The sequence below is a fragment of the Trachurus trachurus genome, assembly GCF_905171665.1.
Source record: "Trachurus trachurus genome assembly, chromosome: 6".
NCBI lineage: Eukaryota > Metazoa > Chordata > Actinopteri > Carangiformes > Carangidae > Trachurus > Trachurus trachurus.
In genome coordinates this window covers 23,435,627-23,458,245 of record NC_139897.1, presented here as the reverse complement: position 1 = coordinate 23,458,245, position 22,619 = coordinate 23,435,627, and the positions used below count along the sequence as shown (strand labels likewise).

At 40.3% G+C, this 22,619-nt stretch overlaps 1 protein-coding gene across 1 annotated transcript in view; it reads right to left on the bottom strand.

Moving 5' to 3' along the window:
• Positions 1-4,857: 4,857 nt before the first annotated feature.
• The window catches only part of cdh13 (cadherin 13, H-cadherin (heart)), a 306,474-nt gene continuing 288,712 nt past the window's right edge, over positions 4,858-22,619 (bottom strand). Inside the window, exons 13-14 of the mRNA XM_083974351.1 lie at positions 20,989-21,204; positions 4,858-6,223 (exon numbers count right to left, since the gene is read on the bottom strand). Of these exons, the coding sequence (XP_083830477.1) occupies positions 6,216-6,223; positions 20,989-21,204 (224 nt within the window). The 3' untranslated portion in view covers positions 4,858-6,215. The remainder of the gene's footprint in view (positions 6,224-20,988; positions 21,205-22,619) is intronic.

Genomic DNA, 22,619 nt, shown 5'->3' with positions numbered 1-22,619 from the left:
CAATATCTGCCAATGGCCCATTCAACGTTTGTCACAGGTTCAGGGCGTTACTTAACCTTGCTAAGCCTAAGTAGAATGAGAGTGAAAATGATAATTGAGTGGCCATTACCGATGAGGATCTTGTGTTAATAGGTGCTAAATGATCATCTAGGAGGGAATAAATGAGTCTGAATGGCTGAGTGGGTGATGGCGGATGGAGGATATTAGTATCATTATTATTGGATAGTATGGTTGCTATTGGCATTTCCAGAATTAAAGTTATAAGTTATAGCTGTACAGAGCAGAGCCTCCATGCTGGCAGAGCTATAAAACAGCCACTTCTAATTAGGAAGCAAAATTGAAATGCTCAACCAAAGGATGGTTTTGTTTTGAAGCCACAAAAAGTCAGACAACCACCAAGGCTTTCTACGAGAATGAGATTTAAAAACTAAAACTAAAAATCTAACTTTTCCTATGCCTCATTGTACACATGAACATCTGATAGGAAAGACGAGAAAGACGAGAAAGAAGTTGAGTCGAAACTGATGGCCATATGGAAACACCTTCCAATGCGTCAGACAGCTCTATGTGGGAGGTGACAGTTTTGCATGAACTAGAACTTGCTGTGATGCTGCTGTGTATTCTTGACGATGTACCCACCATTTACTCGTGACAATCCAGTGCAGGTTAATAAGCTGTTACCTTTGGGTGCTTTTACAGGTGCAGGTGTGTGCAGGTCTATATTCATGGCAGCATGCATCTCATGTGTGTTGCAGAGGTTTTCAAGCTGTGAGGTGGGAGAGGGAGAGACGTGTGAGCAAAGACTGTCAAGTGTAAGGGCACACATGAATGCTGGTGCTCTCCAAAAAAAGAAAAGGAATGTCTGACTTTGGCTGGTTTATCAGTATGATCAGCAGTTGGAGCTGCAGCAAAACTTTTAGCAACCAATCGCCAGAGTTTTGTTGGAATACTTATTCATTCTATGAGTGTCTGAACACAGAGCCATGCTAAGCATATTTTTAGATTCAGTGTGACTTACATTTTCACACGATATCATTATCGCTGATGTCCTTTGCAAATTAATGTCCATACATTTGCCCAGAAGTCACAGGAACAAAAGAAACTTTTAACTCCAGAGCTTCCCTGAAAGTCAGTGCATTTGAAGTTCCCTGAAGTATCAAAGTGATCCAGTGATGGTTCAGACTCCAAATCCAAGCAGGCACTGCCAATATCTAATTTGGCATAATTTCAATGGTGTCAGTTTGTCAAAATGAAAACAAATATAGGCTAAAATAAAACACAAGGCTGGGGTTGGAAGCCGTAGCTAAATCACTGACTGTGTGGAAACATTATACTTCCTATTTCCACGCCACAAAGCTCTTAATTTCTGGCAGCTGAAGCTCCAAAACTTGGAACATGATTATTCCCCAAAGTGAACGAGGGGAGGGCAAATTTGTCGGTACGGTATCAGATTTTGACAACTCCAGATCCGCTGCAACTCTAGACCACGTCTGTTGAGTCGGTTGTACTTGTGGTCTGTCACCTTCATAGTCAACAGAAGGTTCAATTTGATCCAAAAGGTCGTCTTTAAAAACTCCCATCAGCTTTTGGGATAGCTCTGACACACCCAAACTCACTAGAGTACAGTGCAAATAACAGGTTAAGTAGAAGAGACGCTGATCAACTGAGACGGCTCGACTGTGAAGTGTTCACATCTATGAATTTCAAAGTCAGAGATCACAGATTTCAGAATAATTGAGGGCAATAACAGAGTTCAAGCAGATATAAACTAATCTGAAGTGCAACGTGATGCCCAAGTAACAAAGGAAGATAATAGGGGTGTTAAGACTCGCTCCTTGTTAAAATGGTTTAGAAAAGTGTAGGGAGTTTTGATGAAAGCTGACTGCATTCATTAGAGTTGACAGCTACCTGTGTAAGGAGCCAACATCAAAAATGCAATTCAGACTTCACATACCACATTCAATCTCTCTACAGCTGAAGAGTCTAGAACAAATTTTTTCTTTTCTTTTTTAAAGTCATGAATAAATAAAAGTGACTCATTTGATTTGATTTCCATCCAACTGAAATTGAGTTTCGTTGTGGTGCTAGTGAGATACGGCATGCACTGGAAATAATATCCACTATTGTGACTAGTATATCAAACCAGTTGTGTCAGCATACATCAGTGGACATGCATTCTTTTAATCTGAGTGGAAATGGTTTTGTGGTCTCTATGTCAAGCACTTATCACAGAAAGAATGGAAAACAGCAAAAGAAACTTTCTCGCTGTGTCACTTTCACTCTCTTCCGAGTCTCTGTTTTTTACTTACTTGTTAACTTATCCCACCACTCATCTTCCTTCCTGAAAAACAAAATCAGATGGTGTGAGTCTGAGCACTTGCTGCACAAATAGGCTCAAAAGAATATCATTTTGTGAGTCACCCTCATTCACTGGTAATTTATGTTTCCTGCACAGCCGTGGTTGGATTAGTCAGAGTGAGATAGGAGGAGTGTTCCTGAGAGGTCTGCTGTGGTGCACCAACAAGCATACTGTATGCACTTACCCGTTCTTTCAAACTCGACGGGTCTCTGTCTGCAGTAGACGGCAGTGAGATCTGTATCTGTGTTACTTACTCTCTCTGCTGTATCGTCAAAGACCTGTGCCCACCGATTGTACACGGCAGATATCGGCGCACCCCTCAAGGTTTCAGTGGGTGTTTCTGATGGCTCTCAATGCTTTGTTGAAGAAACCTTTTAAACCCTCAACAAGATTTCGGTCTGTACACTGTAATTCAAGGCTGTGCTCTCACTGGCTTTGTTATTACAGCTATGATAGTGAAAAAACTGGGTGTCTCTCCAAGCTTAAAATGCTGCTGGCCTATTGGTCTGACCTCAACTCCCCGTCACCCCGTACTCACTGAGGACTGATGAATGAAAAACTGAGCTGAGAAAGCAAGATATTTGGTAACTTTCATAACTTTCAATCAATATTGTGTATATAGAGATATATATTGTGTGTATCTAAATTCTTACCGTTATTATAACAGATTTTCCAAAGCTGATTTGTAAGCTGCCCTGAAAGCATTATTGCCTTAAAGTAATAATGAATTCAAATGTGTTTCTTCTCCCTTCTCCCTCTCATCCTAATGCTCAGTATATATGAGGAGGTTTCTGCAACAAATGGCTACCAGTACTTGACTCCAAATAACTTAAAAAAATAAACACTATTTGGGGGCCCTGTACTTTATGCAGCTCACATACTTTCTAAATCTGACTTCTAATATGACAGCCTCAAACTCATTCATACATTTTTTTTTTTTTAAAGTCACTCAAAGCTCATACAAAAAAATAAAAAATAAAATGGAAAATGCCCAAAAAGCTGTCAAAGAGGTTCAATCTCCAACTTCTCTCCTCATTCCTGCCCATTTTTAGTGTCTCTGCATGGGTTTCACAGAGGCTAAAAGTGCCTTTTAGAATCAATGTTGAGATTTCATTGATTGCTTTAAAAACACACAAACACAAGCTTTACGTGACTGACCTTCTAAATCCCTGTGAGCAATAACTGCACCCTGATGCGCCTGGGCAGAGCTCTGCTTTTAATCTAGACTCACAAGCAGCATGCTCTATTACAGCTGCAATGATTAAAAAACATGTTTATGAATTTCTCCGTAATAAATATTCAGATATTTTAATAATAACTCTGGTGTTGTTGTCACATAATGCTGAGTGAACCTGTAATCAAAAAGAAAGTCTTGTGCTTTCTTAAATGTGTGACACGTGTCAGAACAAACTTTCCCTACAAAATATAGTGATAAATCATAAATGCATATTATATTGTCAATATCAAAATAATACATTAGCTTTAATAACATTTGTGTCACCAACTGAGAATCCAATCCAAGGAAAAACACAGAAATCATTGTTTAATTGCCAAGTGGTCATAGGCAATGCAGTACAAAAACATTACAGCCAATATAATAATTTGTATATTACATCTAATCATCAGCTGATCAACCAAAACAAATCAATAACCAGCCTCCTGATGTATTTGATGATGCGGGTTGAAATTAAAAAAAAAAAAAGTCAAGGGAAAAATTCAACATTTTGGAATTAACTCTCTTGCCCACTGTTGGATGGGAAAATTGAAACCACTACCACAAATAATGTATGTAATGTACATAAGCATAAAGCCATCACTGGTGGACTGTTAGTTTAGCTTATCATAATGTCTTTCTGAGCTTTTGGCCTTTTTCTCTCTTTTGGTCAAAGACAGACTCGAGTCTTTACACTGCACTAGACCAGACTTGTCTTTCCTCTAATTTCACATAAAAAACATGAGTGGCAACAATCTCCTCATCTCATGCAAAAAAAATCTTCCCAGATGCCAAAGTACTCTTTTAGTTGAGTTTAGTTAAGATGTAATAATGTGACACTCTCAAAAGGTAAGATATGAGTGTATGCACAATCTTGTTTCACTAGAGGTCGGGTGGCATTTGAGTAAAAACACAATTTGCAAAACAGCGTTGTGGGAATTTTCAGTAACGGCTTTATTAAATTAGTGCAAAAGACAGACGTAACTCATTCAAAATGTCATCTTTTTTTCTTTAAGGTGGTCTTCCACACAAACCCACACGCTACATTCTTTTGATGAGCGCAAGAGAAACAAGCAAAACTATCCACCGAAACCACTGCCTTTGTTTTCTGCTTACACATCTTCTTGTGACTTGTAATGACAGATGGAGAGAGAACAGGGGAGGGCAGAAGTGACAGGAGACAAAATCCAACCTAAACACATGGCAGTCATCAAAACAAGACTCCTGATTCTGCAAGTGATTACAGATTTGAAAATAATTATAATAAAAAAACAGAGCAAAAAAAAAAGATGTTACAATAAAATAGTCAACACATCAATAGCATTAGAAATAGTGCCTAAAATTCACAGAAAAAAGGTTTCCTCTTTTTTTTATTCACTCACTGTGTGGGTGACCAAACAACTTGCAATCAAAGTACATAAGTTAATCAATACAGTATTTATACAATGGTAAAAAATAAAATATTTATATAATAGTACTTTTTTTTTTTAAGGTTTACACCGTTACTATAAAGATATACTGTTTTCCACTCCATGACAACTAATGCAATAAAAACAGAAGCAAATTGAAGAAACAACTCCAGAGAGTTTCTGACTTTGAAGGCTTATGGCTACCACCTTGTCCTAAAAGACCACAACCACTGCAGACAAAGAAAACAGGCTTTGTTCTTTCCACTTTAAGAGGGAAACAAGATCAAACACAGTCTGTGACAGGAAAAGAAAGGAACACATCAAAAAGTCAATGCTCTTCCCCGACCGGGACAGTAGCTCAGCCTTCGCAGTGTTCCCTGGCTCACCGAGAGACGGAGAGTGGTCAATAGACGGGGAGACGGGGAGGGTGAGGCAGATAGATAGTGGGGACGATGTCTAGTGTGGGGAGGAGGGGGGCCTAGGGTGGTGCATGGGGCGGTGACGCTGAGGGGAGAAGGAAACGGAGAAATAGAGGTAGCTATGGCAGGAAAAAGGGGGAAGGAGGAGAAAAACAAAACCCGGGGATGGAGTGAGAAGTTTCAGATGAACTGTGAAGAACGGATGTTTAAATGTGAGGTCCAATGTGAAGTAGATTTATAGCTTTTTATTTTGTTGCAATATCAATATACATGTTGTTTCAAGTATCTCATACAGATGTGGCATGTTGCCATGAACGCTGCTAACACCCAGTGCTTGTCTGCCAGTGTAATGATACGCTGCCAAAATGGAATACAATGAAAACTGTAAGAAAAAAAGAAAAGTAATTAAAGGAAGAAAGAAATGGAATAATCAATGGTGGAGGAGGAGTGGACAGAAAGAGGGGGGAAAAAAAGTCAAAGCGAGTCAAAATTGAGTTGGGAAAAGAAGAGAAGACGACTGAGGAGTTATAGGAAGGCCAGGTGCAGCAAAGAAAGTGAAGATGAAGAGAAGCAGATGAGAGCGGCGAGAGGATAAGTAAGAGATCTTTAAAAAAACACAGAGTGGTGTTATACAGCAGTTGTGCCTGTGGGGATTGTGTGTATTTTCTTGTTTGATTTGTCGTGGTGAGAAGAATTCTTCTCGCTTCTTCTTCTTTTTCATCTTCTTCTTCTCTCCTAAGCCTGGGTTGCGTGGGGGAGATAAGTCGTTGCTTTTCAGTGTTGCAAAAAGGACTACAGGAGGTTTTCAGCAGAATCTACAGGCCTGGTCAGAGAGGAGAGGAGAGGAGAGGAGGGGGGTGGTGGGTGGTGGGTGGCGGGGGCGAGAGGATCAGAGGAAAAGGGAAAAGAGAAAAAGAGAGATGTGTGGGAAGGAAAGGAGAGAAGAGAAGAGGAGAGTGTAAAGTCAGGGTCATCAATAAACAAGGTCAGATACAGTCAATTTTACAGGGCAGGTGTCGGCACCATGTTTCAAAGATTCAGTGAAGACAGAACAAAGAAGTTAAAATTATTCACTCTTAAGCTGCAGCAGCTAAGGAGGAGGTTTCAAAGTAAAGGTCCACCCTGAAACCTTTAAAGCTAGCTCTCTCTCTCCAAAGTTAGAGAGCAGAGAAGTGCACCATGTTTTCGATTGATCATGCAATCCAGAGACATTTTCTGAAGTGTCTACAGTAAAGATTAATTGGCAACTGATGCGTTTGTGGAGAATACTTGATTTTTTTTTTTTTTCCCCATCAACATCAGAATCAGTTCAGTTCATGGAGCCGGGAGCAGCTCTGAGGCAGAAAATATGAGCATGTGGCCCGACAAATTAGGCCGGACTGAACTTGCCACTTATTTCTGCAAAGAGAATCTGTTTCTATTCCCAACGACGTAACCTTTCTGAAAACCTGTGAGCTTCAACGCGTCGCAGAAACATATGTTAATTTTGCACTGATGCTGTGTTTTCATTGGTGATACAGCAGTTGGAGTCTGTCTACAGAAAAAAAAAAAAAAAAAAAAAAAAAGTGCACATGTTCTCTGGTAACGTGACAGTTTGTCTCATCAGTCTGGTAGAATTGCTTACAATGAGCTGGTTCGAAATTTGATTCAGCAAACACACACACACACACAGTTACATAAATACCCACAGCAGCCACACGTACACACACACACACACACACACACTGCAGCGGGATGAAATGTGAGAGTTTATTGATTGCCTCTCTGCCTGCCATCTCCCTCCTAGTCTGCTCCCGATTTCTGACATGTTTAGAGATGACTGAGGATTCGACAGAAACTCTCCTCACTCCTGTTCGCCATTTTTGCTCACTCTCTCTCCTCCTTTTTCTTTTCCTGTCTTCTTTCTTTTTTTAAAATCTGTTTTTTGATATGACTGGATTATATAGGGCACTTGTGGCTTCTGCAGCAAACTGAAGCTATTTAAATGTGTACATATACGCAGATCCCTGCAGTTAACCGCTTGGTAAAGGTTACTTTTGCTTCCACTAAATTCATATTGAGCTTTCCTGCAATACTAGCACTTCACTACATTTATTACATCCTTCACAAGTGCACTCTGGAAAGGGAAAAGGTGAATCAAGGTTGACGATCACTGTTGAGATGTTTTGTCCCTCTGTCGAATACAGTGCACAAATCATCTCTTTTATGTATCCCATACTGAGCATTATATAAATAAAAAGAAAAAATGTAAATTTTAAACTCTTAGCTTTCATTTTTCATACCACTCCTCTAATCCAGTTTTTGTGTGCCAGTTCAAAAGAAGCCCTCACAGAGAGAATGGACTTCCAGGTTCTTTGCATAATTTGCTGTGACAGAGTAATGTGTATTTGGTACATTTCGTCTTTAAGGCGACAAACGCTTGCCTCTGTGCAATGTTCTTAAGTTGCTTATGTTAACTATAGCAGTTGTAAGCACGACATCCCCCAGTGAAGCTCCAGGAAGCAGATTTAGTGCACAGCTAAACAGTTCTTGAAATTCCAAGTAAAGTGTTTACTGTGTAGAAAAATAAGTTATGAAATGAAATTAAAAATTCTTAAATAGAAAGAAGTTTTCTTCATTTTTGACCTCACAAGTAGATTTTTTTCGACTGCCTGCATGAGACTTCAGACCTCTGTGTCAAGCTGTGCATAGTTGCATCCGGTTCATGTTGGTATTGTTGATCCAAAGGCTATTGCTCATTCATTCAGATTGCTAGGGCACGGGTCAAAACTCAGGAGTACTTCCTCTGATGTTGCAGGTCATTTACTTCCTTTGAAGCTCTCAGCCCTCTTCCTTGGGGTTTCTTTGTGTGACAGTGTGTTCAGTGAGTGGAGGACTGTAGATATTTTTAGAAAGAACTTGTTGAAATGTCCATGTTAGAGCTTGTTTGTACTCTCTTAAGATGGTGAGCACCCGTTCAGGGTGAAACGCCTTTCATCATCTTTCCCAGTGACAGTTATAAAGTAAGCAAGGTAACACAGACCATGGTCACGGTCACAGTGTCCCTTCCAGGAGCAGTTGCCATCCCACACACTTACCTGTTGTACTGATTAAATCCTTTGTGTATTTTTTGTGAGCTATTTCTTGGATGCCTTGTCAATTTTTTACTTAGAGATAAGCCTATGCCAAATAGATTTTCATGAAACACGATCATCCTGTCGGGGGAAGTCTTTGTGCAATTTTGGACATCTTCCTCAATCTCAATCCAAATCTTTTGCCATCATATGCTGTGTTCCTTTGCCAGTCATGAACACTTTATCTGTGTCAGTGAGTGTTTCTTTGCTGACACAAACAGTGCCTTGATGGTGGGCCAGTCCATTTGGGTTTTCCCGGGTCAAACAGCAGACAATTCTCATTCTTCAGCACATACAGGTTCAGCCACAGTGTTTTGTCTCTGTGGGTCACTGTCAGTTATGTTCCTCCCCTTCGATACAGTCTTTTTTAGCAGTAGTTGGTTTCAGAGGTATGTGGGAACAACAGTCGTGTACAGAGGTCACTGTTAAAGCTGAGTCTGTCCAACTCCATTTGCAGTCTCATTGCTGCCACTTGTGGAGTGATCTATAGTACTCTTCGATCATCTGTCTCTTTCACGCTGGGAAGAAGCAGACAAGACAATTCACTTTTGTCAGAGTTGTTTTCATCAGAGCTACTTTCTGTCATTTTTGGGTACCTGCAGTATTTTCCTTCTTGGGGCTTTTGTTGTTGCTTTTTGTTCCTCTGTATTTAGTTCTTTTGATCCTGTTTACCAGCTTTTCATCCTCTTCAAAGTGGCCATGTTTGCCACAGTGCCTGAATTATTTGTCTTTAAACTAACAGCCAGTTGGGGTCATGTCCTGTTTCTACAACAGTTATATTTCTATCCTTCTTTCAGGTCCACTGACATTTTATATTTCTTGTTGTTGTCCACTGATACGGCCTTAGCCTTCTCTAATGTAAAGTCTTTCACACAGAAGCTTCTTTGTTGTGGTCGCACAGTGAACGCTGGTTTTCATTTCCTCATTAGAATAACAATAATGTCGTTATGTATAATTTACCCAGTTTTTTAATATCACTGTAATAGCTTGAGTCACTGTCACCTCTCTCATAATTATTAAATTCAGATCTTCCCACCTTTTTTGTTCCTGGCAAGTCACAGCACATTCACCTTAACTCACATGTCCTCTGCTGGAGCAACAAGTGCACTCTGTCTAGATGTGTATGTGCTCTAAAAACACAGCTCTCCTATCAAGAAATACTCAGCAGAAGAGAATTACGCTTTATGGGTTTTTGTCTGGTTGAATCCTAAGACAAGACAAGACATGTGGTGCCTGATCACTGAGGGAATCACTGTAACGTGTATTATGATTATGACGTAGCCCATACTGTGGACAACAAGATAAATACAGTACAAGAAATTACAATGTTATTGTCAACGTTAATGACAGTAAAACTATAACTTATGCTCCAATGTATTGATTAAATTTGACTGAAATTTGCTTCAGATAATTACACATTACTTTTGGTTTCTCAAAATTCCTTAAACTTTAATGGTGCAACATGAATTTCTTGAAATTAGTTATTTATTGGTTAATTAATTAGAAGAACTATAAGACAAAAGAACAATAGGCAAAGAATAAAAAAGCCCTATTCAGGATAAATAACGACTAAAGCTACTGAAATGTAAATGAGCTTGTAATTAACTGGGACTGTATGCCACCTCACACTGTACTTTCACAGCAGGTTCCCAGAACCTTCTAATATGAGCAATTTACTGTAATTTTTATAGCAAAGAAAGTGAGACTTCACACTGCTTCACTGCTTTTGTGTTCACTCCTGCTGACTGTGACTGTGTGTAAGTGCAATGCGTCAGTGCACAGACGCACTGGTTACAGTGAAGAACAGATCAGGTGTACCATAAGCATTCTGCCTTACTTAACAGGCTTTTCTTTAAGCCTTGCCTTTTACTGCTAATCTAGCAAAATGCATGCAGCAAAATGTGGTGTAAAACAACCAATTTGGAGGTGGCAATTTGTCATAGCTAGTGTTTGTTTCTAAAGGGTTTACTGTTTTCTCCAATTCTATTGTGAGCACATGAGTGGGTTGCATCGCTGCTCTCTCTGCTGTGGTCACAGCTCTTGTGTGCTTTGTTTAATAAGTTGGCAGTCAGTATCAGTCAGACAAACTCTTCATGCGATTTGAACTGTTGACATGCCGTCCTCCCCCCATCGCTGCCTCACACTCTCTCCCCACATCTCTTTATCCTTCTCTCTATGAGATTAGGGAGTGTTCTTGAGGAATGTGAACTATAATTTTCTCAGACATTCTGAAATGAATTGGACTACATACACTTCAGAAATTTCTGAAGCGATTGAAGCATGCCTGAATGGGGGTGAATATCTAATGGAGTAGGGTTTGGAACAGGAGAGGTTGCTTTTTCCTTTTCTATTGTTTTTCTCTCTTTTCAGAGAGCTGCGGCCTAAGTGGTCTCTAAGAAAGGAAATAAAAGTAGAGAAGCACTTGAAGGCCGTCAATTCTCAGATATTGGTTTTTGCAAATCTAATGAGACTGGCAGACCCTGTTTCACCTCACATGAAGGACTGGATACAAAAGAGAAAATTCTCCCCCTCTGGCTAAAAAGTCAAGGTCTTGACATGAAAATACATCGCTGAATCAATTCACTTCAGCTCCCGCACGGACACCAGCTATAAACTCATAGGTCAGAAGGAGATGAAAGAGAGCATCTGGTAGGAAGAAGGTGGCGTGAGAAGTACAGGGATGAACACAATATAATGAGTGTGGCCTGGTTATGAATGAGTCACTCATGTCACGACAGCTATAGCAGCATTATCTACAACACCACACTGTGCCCCTATAGAGACCTACAGAAGGAAGTTTTGTTATGATTGCTGCTTCACTATATCTCTTCTTGATAGATGCTTGTTGTGGTTGTCAATGTGTGCAAGCCTTTCAAACATAAGTGCATGAATGCACAGAGGAGCACTTGTAAATATAAGGTATGAATGTAACATTTTATCCCACCCAGCATTATGTTCTCACTGCTTATATAAACAGTATAAACAACCATAGGTTACTATATGTGAATAACCTTCTCTGTCACTGTTACATTTCCACACTACATGAAAACTAGTTACCCATGCCAGCAAACAAACCTATTTCCATTTCACAACCCCACAGAGAAAGGAGTGCATTTTCACTCATACTCCCTTTCACTGTATGAATGACCTAATGGAGTATTACAGCGATTCACTGATGTTGACTTATCTTACTGTCGCCACTTATTGTAAGCCTCTGTGGGTAAAAGCGACAGCTTAATGCGTAAAATTTAAATTTAACAAGCTGCAGGAGGCGAAGCAGAATCAAACAGGACACTGGAGGGAGCGGAAACTGTTTCCAAGCCTTTTTAATTGCTGAGAGGAGAGGAGGGTGACAGTTGATTAGCCCAGGTATGTCACGGCTGCTAGACGAAAACAGCGGCACTGCAGCATGAAGAAGAAACATTAGAGAGGAAGACAGGAAGTCTGTCAGGGTAGCATTGAATACAATGGAAGTTAATAAGCCTAACCAGCCCCAAATCTGAAAACATATGTGTTTACAGTGTAATCCTTGAAGTGAACAGGTTGTGAACCTATTAGAAATCTTAAGATGTAAAGAATGTAATGACGTTTCATAATGTTATCACACATATTTTGGTGATGAGCACCCATAAGGAAATTTAGGGAGGCTTGATTACTGTAGGGAAACAATACACCCTCTAATCACTGTACACAAACATTTCTCAGCATCAGATGACAAAAGACTCAGTTTTATTCATTTTGATAGTACGTTCCAATCCTTTGTGTGTATCTAAAGATGGATCACTTTGTTTCCACTTTTTTCATTCTGTGAATTGATATCCTTGTATCTCCCTTCATATATCGCTCTGTACGTATGAATTTAGATCATAGTGACTAAGGGTATTAACTTTTTCCCTGGATTTATTATGAGTCAAAATCTACCTTCCCATTGCCAAAAGCTTTTGAATTAGGACCGAAGCACAGAGGTCTCCTCCTGCCTGGCTTCGGCAAGAGGTTGATTTACAGATTGACTCAATTGGTACTGAAAAAACTGAAAAAAAAATGGGATGGATGTGACATCTGATTGGGTGAAGATGGTTGAAGCCTGTGATAGACAGTGATAGGCAGACAGCTCATTCAATCACCTGCCAAGTATTTTCTGAGAGCGTCTGCCTCTTTCTAAACAGTTTCCAATGAAGCCTTCTTAGTTGGCTCTGTGTAACAAACATGGTTCTCTGTAACAAATTATTTGGCACATTAGGGTAGAATGGAAAAATTATATCATACTGAAACAATCTGAGTTCATTTTGTTTGCTGTCACAAATACACCCATTGATCCTCTGTTGTATTTCCAGCAAAGAAACTGCTTGTGAATATTTGTAGGACAGTAGTTATGAGTCACACTTGTTGCAAATTAACCAGTATTGAATGCAACACTAACATTTGTTGTCATGGTATCAAATACCATATGTATCAGATACCATGAAGCCCAGTTATGGAACAGAAATACGCATTCAAACTGAAACTAAAAAATGCTCTGATTACAAAACATTCTTGTACCTAATTCAGACTCTCCATAAGGCCTTGTAATTTGTTCTTTTTTCTTTTTTCTCTTTTCTTTTTTTTTTTTTTTTTTTTTACTTAAAATGATTTATTGTTTCCTTTATTTTATTCTATTTTGTTTGTAATGCTATTCAAGCTATATTAATGTTTGTTGTTTGTTTATTTGCTTAATTACTTTTTATAGGTGAGGTTTAATGATAAGCCATTACTTTGTTGATTCTACAGTTGTGCAAATAAAACTTATTCAAAAAATGAGCAGAAGTGGATGGACATAATTAATACTTGTGGGAACCCACATAGCATGTGGCTTCATCAAAACATTATCAGAAGACACTTGACATAATCCCAAGGTCCTTAAACAGCAACATATACATGCTATATTTCCACAATGATAGTTATTAGTTATACCTCTGTCACACCTATTGATTATAAGCTGAATGGTCTATTCAAGGGCTACAAATGCTGACATTTGTATGATGATCAAAGTCAGAAACTAATTTCACTTCATTGTGCTGACAACACACAACTTATATTTTCTTTCTAGGCTTATTTTTTTTTAGTAACTTCAGATTTGGAGTTGAAAAGTCCCTGGTATATCCCTGTGCAAGTGTTTAACAGATGTAGCAACAAATGTAGCAACACATCATTCATAATATATGAGTAAAACATGAGTGCAGTCTGGTGCAACAACTTTATATTCATAAACAATTTATGATGCCTTAAAGCTTCACTTGCTAATGATCAACAAATAATTCATCTATCTCTAAAGCAAATATGATAACTTTTGGGGTTCTTTTAAAAGGTAACAAGTATAGTTTGCATTTCAACATGAGGTAACGATGTAATTATGCACTAGCAATAAAAGTCTGCATCTTTGCATCTATCTACAAGATAAGGGCATTTCCCAGAGTTTACTAAGTAACGTGTCATTAACGTAGATTTTCAAAAACTCATTCTGTAGCCTGTTAAGGCCCTAAAGCATCACTGTGCTGTTATGGCTAAATTGTTATACACAACTTTCTTTATCTCAGTTCAAAGATCAAAATCACTCCCAGCTTGATCTAAAGACAAGACACAACCCCTTCTACCATTCACTTCACTCTGGCACGAGGTCTCTTCAAAGGAAGCTGTGAAAAAGTCATTTTTACAAGAGTAAATAAGCCCCTAAACAGCCCGTCTCTCCAGCCGAGAGGGGATTAGTGTAGAGCTGGAGAAGGAAGAGGAAAAGTGGCTGTCAGAGCAAAGCGAGGGATCAGAGAGGAGGAATAGTGCGGACTAAAACCCTGGGAGGATGGAGGTAAATTAGTGGCATCTGGGCTGAGGGTTGTTTGTTGTGTTTAATGGTAAATGCTTTGCTTTTCCTCTCCCCCTCTCTCTCCTTTAGTCTTGGAATTACATTATTACTCTAACTGAAATTACAGGAAAAAAGGGGAGAAGCAGGTCTTTGCACTACGATAAAACCACAGACAAATCTGCCGCTGAAACCCATAATCCTGCATGGAAAAGATTTCAGTATGTGGCTTGAGCTCGTAGACCTTCCTAAATTGAGCACATGCAGGGTGAATTAGGTACAGTGTAGGATGAAATGGGTAAAATAGTGTGTGTGTGTGTGTGTGTGTGTGTGTGTGTGTGTGAGAGAGTGAGAGATAGAAAAGTAGACATACCAGTTACAAACATCTGCATCCGTACCTCAGGAGATTTTCACTTTATCACCCATTTTCACATCCCTCATTAACCACATTCACACACAGCCACTGTGGGCAACTAAATTAATCTCCAAAGTCCAGCTATGTCCACTCCACATATGTATAAAATACACATTATTTACATACTGTACATCATGGCCAGCTTATTGCCTCCAGCCACACATCATCAAGTTTGAGAATTTCATTTTGAGCAACAGTGAGGGTGCTGCAGAGAGATAGTGAGTTTACTGTACAGAGCACATCAGTTCACACCAGCACTGATAGGGGGCAGTGTGGTCATCTGTGTTGACTCGCCCCCTGTGATCTGTATTAGCAGGTAAACTAGAGCATTCTTCCCTGTAATTACTTCTAAAATAAGGAACACTTCTTATGATTAGCTGTCCTCTTTGTGTGCATCTGCAGCCTATGGGAGCACGTATTGACTGCGCTGAGTTTGCCCAATTAGCCATTCTCATCTCAGGTGAACAATGGATGCTTTCACATGGACATCTAACACCTCAGAGCTGATTGTGTGTAGTGTACATTATGTGTTTGTGTTTATATATCTGCATGCACCCCCCTTAGGATTGTTAGAAAATACCATAATTGCTCCCTACTTCATGGTAATTCATGGTGTGTGTGCGCACGTGCATGTGTGTGTAGCGTTCACCAGTTGGAGTCTATGGCACACTGATCACAAAAGAAAGGCTTACAATGGAGGGGAGTGAACATAGGCCCCTGTAAAGCCCCGGGATTTAGCAGACAATCCTTCAACAGCAAACAAAGGTCTAGTAAGCATTAGAAGACACAGTATATGTTGGCACTCTGCACACACAGGCATAGGTTCGCCCTCCCTCTCTGCCCTGCAGGGTTACATACATTATTTAAGGGTCTGAAAAGCAAACCTCAGTGGAGTGTTATATGGCTGAGAGCTAGGACAGAAAGCCAGTGAGGACTTGGGTCTACTTCTGGCAGGGTGTCTTAGAAGAACGGTGCTGGAGGAGCCAGTGGAAAAAAATATGGATGGAAAGGTGCTGGCGAAAGCAAAGGAACAGCTCCTCAGCGCATTAAGAGGCAGCCTTCACAATCCACATTTTGTTGAAATTCTTTTAGCTTCAAGTACTGTAGATGCACACAACAAAAGAAAATCAGTAGGGGGGAAGAGATGATCCAGTTTCCTGTTTCTTTCAAGAAAAATCAACTTCCTGCTTCTAGCATTATTTCATGAAGACACACAATCTTGCCGTCTGTCTTGTTTATGTTTGTAGAGACGACACTATACTTCAGATGGAATATGGAACTGAAGTAGGCTACTTGTTGAGAGTGCCTTTTCTGTTCTGCTCTTCAAGCCTTACTCAGATACATCAACATTCAGATCCTCAGAAATATATTACCCACAGTCCAACACACACTCACAAAATACCCACTGCTGCAGAGATTGTAGATTATGCGTCCTCCAGAGGGTTTAGAGCTTGTGCAGAGGAGGATAAGAACGACTACATGTCGTTCTTGTCCTGTGTTGTGTAACTTCACACAAAGAGCAGCCACCAATCCTGTATCATATACAATGTATTCACACGATGTAATGACTCATTTGGCTTGGCTCGGTTTGCCAAGGAAATGTTATTAAAAGCCTGGATTAGATTCACTGGCAATTTCTTGTTTTTTTTCTCACTCCAGGAAGTGTGATATCCTAATTCTGCACCAAAATCCTATGGATTTTGATGCTGTAGACAGGCGTTCACATACAGAGTCGTTCATGGTCAGAACTTCACAAACTTTTTTAAAACCATGATATCCCTTCATAGTGGATTTTTTTCATGGTTTTAATCTTACTTGGCACCACTGCCACGTGTGACAGCTTTTCCCTGCAGATGAAGCATTCCAGTGTGTGACACTCCTTTGCTGTTATCCACACAAAGCTGTGCGTAAGTAACTCTCACATTACGGTCTGATTTCAGTTCTTTTGGCTGCTCAGGCAAAATCTCCGGCTGAATTGAAGGTTTAAATGTAACAGCGTTTGTTTGATGTCCATTCACTCTGACAAGTCATTGGCTGCTCTGACAGTCACCATTTCAAACTGCAGTGCACCTGTACAGCTTGCACAAAATGTCAGAGAAGCATTTTGCACTATTATGACAACTGGAAATCTTGTCCCAATACAGTACATATATCTATTTATTATGAAAGTTTATTGAATTTCATATACATATTTGAAAATGTACACATCAGTGTGTGCCCCCCTTTGCCCCCTGGGACCCATACTGTATGTTTACCATTGGTTGATGCCACTAGAAAGCTTGGATAAGGCTAAATATCTAAATATTGTTAAATATTGAAAAGCCAATGACTCTACTCTCATCCTCTTATCCCCTTTGGATCCTTTGGATTACTTGCTTGGACTGCATTTGACAAATTATACTGGGCACCTTGAGGCAAGCTTAGATCATAGGATTGCTTGAACACTAAACTACTTGTTAATGAGAAGGTGGGCATCATACAGTATATAGTTTATATAAGGCTACATGATCTCCTTTCTTTGTGGGGAAGTTTCATTTTTCAGAAGAAGAGGACTTTCACTCTGCAGAGCTTTAAGAACTGCTGCTGTAAATCATCAGACAAAGAAGCCACCTGACAAATTTGACAGTGTCAGTAACAGTTGTGTAAATGGATCCGTAACAAGGTATTAATAGCACAGCAATCAACGAGATGTCATCGAGCGGTGCTGTATTGTGACAGACATAAAGAGTATGATTTGACAGGAAGTTAGACCTTTCCTAAAGTCAAGTAGAAGTGGTCAAGATGGTCACAGAGAGATTAGATGACATGATTTCATAACAGCAGAGCACATACTTTAGCCTACTCCTGGCAGAGAATGATGCGAACGAAGCCTGCGAAGCTAGTTCAGGCAGACGACTCAAGCCGCGCCCATCCTGATCAGCTGATCGGTCACATGCTCTCCTCGCCCAGATAGGGCGGGTTATTTAAATCTCCCAGCTCACCTGCTCGCCCCTGGCTATGCTTCTGCTGCTACGCCGCTGCTGCTCTGCTTTCGCTGCTGCTGCTGCTGCTGCCCTGCTGCCCATGAGGTTTTGCAAACCCACCACCTCCCCAGCATCCACCTGTGGGCTCTGTCTCTTGATCCCTTGTGGGGGGTCCGCTTCATTCCCTGTAAATGTCTGGCAAGGCAGATCATTCAGGGAACGAATATGAGTCAGAGCCTGACGCCAAACCTGCTGCAGCCATGCTCAAGAATATGTTATCCATGCTGTGCTTCAGCTTGCTATGCTTATGCTCAATAAATGATTTCTTCTCATTCCAGAGTTGTCTGATTGAACTTGTTTAAAGACACTGTCAATTTTTCTGCATCTTCTGAAATGCAGCTGCGATACTGACAAAAAAAAATCTATTTGAAGCATGAGCATGATAATATGATGCGTCAATTTTGTTCAGTATGGAAAATTGGTGAATGATTTTTTTTTTTTTAATCACTCAAACAAACAACCTAAGAATAAATCTGTTCCTGAGGAGCTGAGTTGTTCTTAGTATTACACTACATGCTCTGGCTTGCTTTAGTGGCCAGGAGTAAATACTGGGGAGAAAATAAATATGCTGACAGTGAACAGTTTGCAAATAGGTTCAATATACAGTAAATGTTTACTTAATTATGTTGAACGGGAATAAAATTCTATCAGCACTACTTTACTTAGAAAAATGTTTCCCGATGTTAATTTGTTATATAAAGTGTTTTCTGGGAGACACAGTTGAGGACTAACAGAGAAAGGAAGCTACAGTAAAGTGGGAGGAGACAAAGAGAAGAGAGCTAGAGATGGAAGCAGCCAGAGAAATTAAGAAAACTGCCGTACGGTTGTGTGGCCTTGCACACTGTACGCCTGTAGCCCAGTGGGCAAGAATGGAACAAAACAGAAGAGTTTAATCTTCACACCTTTATTCTGGTCTCCTTTTTACATCCTTCCCCTAAGGCTCTTTCCATTTTTCTTCCCATCATCGTTCTCCTCCTGCAGGGTCAGAGTTCAGCTTGGAGATAAGGGAATTGAAACAGGATCGTCTCTGGCTCTCTGTCAGACTATCGGACCATACACTGCAGCGATCAGTCCTCTCTATCTGTCCCCCAGCACAGGTCTCTGTGATGAGCTCGAGCAGGAGTCGGCTCTCTGGGTGTGTGTGTGTGTGTGTGTGTGTGTGTGTGAAGGGATGTTCTGCATTGGAAATGTAGGACCTCTGTTGTCAAGTTGGCTGTAACATCGACTCAAAATGCACACACACACACACACACACTAACACAGTGTCCTTGTTTCCACTCTCTCTGTACTCTACAACCTCCAGCTCCAGGGTAACACCAGCTCACTGTTACGTCTGTTCCTGCTACACAAACACGCTTCAGTCCAGATGAATGGGCATGTACACAGACGCGGGTCCAGGCAACCCACCGACCAGGAATCTGTCGTCCGGAGCCGCTATTTGGTTAATGAAAGCTCCCGTCTGTCACTGCACTATTTACAGTAGAGTAATGAATGCTACTGTCGTTCAGAGTAAAAGGACATCTGCGGAGAAAACTCTCCTAATGTCATCTTGGCATGTCAACCAATTATCATGCTTTCTAGTTCAGACGCTCCGGCTTCTACCATGGCAACCACAGCTAACCAAATATTTCGGAAAAGTGAGACTGTGAAAATTTAACTGACTGTTCCAGCTGGGATACTCTCAGGCTCGCTGCCATAATACTTTCCGAGAGGTGGCTGCTCGCCCGCGAATGCTGACACAGCATCAGCTTACGCTCATGATTAGTGTGTTGCAGTGAAACCGCGACTAATGGCCTATCAGCACTGAAGTGCGGTGTTCTTATGCTGCCGCTTGCTACGCATTGTCAGTTTAATTTAATACTTTGTGTCTTGTGAATCACGAGTTTGAACAGAAGTTGCAGGTGACTAAGTGCTCTAACTGCATCACGAGAGAGCGAGGTGTTGATGAGTTCCTTAAGACGCAACTTCAAAAAAGAAAAAAAAAAAGCCTTTCCATATGAACCGCAGTCATCTGCTATGGATGCGCTTGGAGAGAAGATATGCATCAATAGACAGATTGATCCATACTCAGAGGAAGATCAATGGGTCATGCTAGATGCTGTGATTCACAGATACACAGAGAAAATGAGAAGATGAGACGCAGCGATTCTGCCTCTAAGCAAAGGATTATGGGAGGAGTGTGGCTGGTTGCTAAACAGAGAGAAAGCAAAAGAGCAAGAGAAGTCATATGGAGAAGGAAAAACATTGGCAGAGACAGGGGCCGATGGATGAAGCACACAGGAAGTGGTCAAAAATATGGAAGCGGGAGCAATCAATGAGATGTGAGAGCGAGAGAAAAGAGATTTTAGGATCAATAGAACAAGACAAAGAAGAGAGAAGAAAGACAGCTGGAAAGAGAGGAGACATGACTGTGATTTTTCAGATGATCAGTAAGACACATGTGAGAGGAAGAAAGGATGGAATAATCACGACTACATCATCTTTTCTGCCAAAAATCATGATGTCTGTGTTTCCTTTTCTTCTCTTTTCCTTTCCATGTCATTCCTAATGTTATTCTCCTTCTCATCTTCCTCTCTTCCCTGACACTTTCCACATCCTTACCGCCGTTCCCACCTCTGGCATACAGCGAGACTGACTATAAACTATTGAGGACAAGCCCAGACGGGTGAACACAATCTGGGGGGCCTTAAAGTTGCAAATGATTTTTCTTTTCACCAAACTGGCTGCTGGACGTCCTCCTCCATTACTTTGTGTTGTGAATAGAGGAGGTTGAATAATTCATGTTCTTGCTAATGGCTTAAATGAGATATTCAGAGTAATTTCAAGTTTGGCTTCCTGGGGAGTGCTGTAGGCATGTTGGCAGAAGAATATAGAAATGTGAAATGCAAAAGACTTAGTTTTGCAAGTGAAAGCGATGAATACAAGTTTTGAAAACTGTGCGCAGAGACACTTGCGTACCCATAGGAATATATAGAATTCACTGAGTACAGAGAATTGCTCCTATTTGAAATATACTCGTCCTAAAAATCAGTATAATTTGACAATCTGGCCTAGAAATAGATTTCTAAAAAAAAAAATTGAAATAGAGACCAACAAACTATACCACTTCACTATTAATCCTCTTGAAAAACAATGACACCAATAAACAAATCAGCAAAGCAAGTTCACTCTGTTGTTGTGGTTTGTGAGTATGATGGTACTTACAGAGCAGGGCAAGCAGGAGCGCCGCGAGCAGCACGAGAAGGCTGGAGCGGTGAGAGTGGGCAGAGCTGCAGAGCATCCTGTTCTTACAGACACACACCTGAACTTTGACCTCTGTGTTGTTGAACAAAGGGGGAACCCCTGAGTCGGTGATGAGCAACGGCAGCGGGTAGTTGCCTTTCTCCAGTCTGCGCAAAAGCATGATTTGGGCGTGTGTGGCTGTGGGAGACACATAAAAAAAGAGGAAAAGGAAGATTTAATGGAGTGGATGGACAGTTGTCTCTCATCTGGCAAGCACTGTCCAACTCTCCTGCATTGACAGCTGCCCTACTTTGCAAAGCAAAACAAAAACTAAATATGTGATTTATTACACAAAACTTATATGCCCCAAGTGACTGGGTATAAAGCCATTCCTGACAACTGAAGTGACAAAAATTGGCACCGATTAGGTTGCATAAGATTGTTACATTTTGTTGCATCATATTTTAAAATCCCTTAAGAGACACAGGAGACAATATTTAAGCCGGTTCACTTCATGCTAAAATGTGTCACAATATGCAAAAGCTGCACATTCTAGGTGTAGGAATGCCAGGGCTGTTATGCCTCCAGGTTTGTATTCAATTACAAAATTGATATTGTCTGAGAGTGCACTCAAAACAGTGTCACAAGGCAACTGTGAGCAGCAGTAAACATTAGATAAATGCAGAGGCCCCTCTCTGAACAAATCTGTCCCACCTCACCGCCTCATCAGTGTGTTTCAGGAACTACGATCAGTTGGTGACGCATCAACAGACCTCAGCACAACCAGACATATCCTATCCTGAACAAACATTTGAATGTGCTCGAATCAACACAACTCAAGAGTGTGGAAAAACAGTATGCACCTCTATACTTAGGCCACATGCATTTTTGAAACATTAGATGAAAATACATACAAACCAGTGACACATTTAAGTAAAAAGTTTTAGTATTAAGGTTATAGAATTGCAAAGTTTGATTCAGGGTTGCGTAAGTAAAAAGTCTGATTCATTTTTTCCATAGATGATGTTAGGGGACTGCTAGTTGCAGTACTTGCAATGCTTGGACAGACATGAAGCTCTCCCAGCTGAATACTAAAGATGAGACTACAAAATATCTGGTTCTTTGATAAAGAGTCAAAGGTACAAGCCCATACACAAAATCCAGAGTCTTTGAACGAGCCTCTCGAGGTGAATTTGGGCAAGAAACATCAAATCACTCAGCTTAAAATTCTTTTACATCTCTCTGCTAATGACAAGTGGAAGTTTAAAGTTAAAGTTTTGAGTAAATTGAGGACAAAATCTACTTTACCGCTTAAATTGACTCATTTTCAGATTGTGCACGTATTTGTACAGTATTGTTCTCAACGCTGACACACTAATTGCTTTCTTGTTTTTTTTTTACTTTAATTCATCATCCATCTGTATGTAAAAATAATAATAAGTCTTTGAGTCTCTGATGATGAAATATGTCTGATTAAAAACAAACACAACTGAAAAGTGTGAATTAAAAAGTGTGATGTTGATTGTCTGTGCAAACTGCTGTGTGAAGAACTGAACACAGTTGCTGAAAATGAGCCCATGCAAAATTGTTACCATCATAAAAGAGATATATTG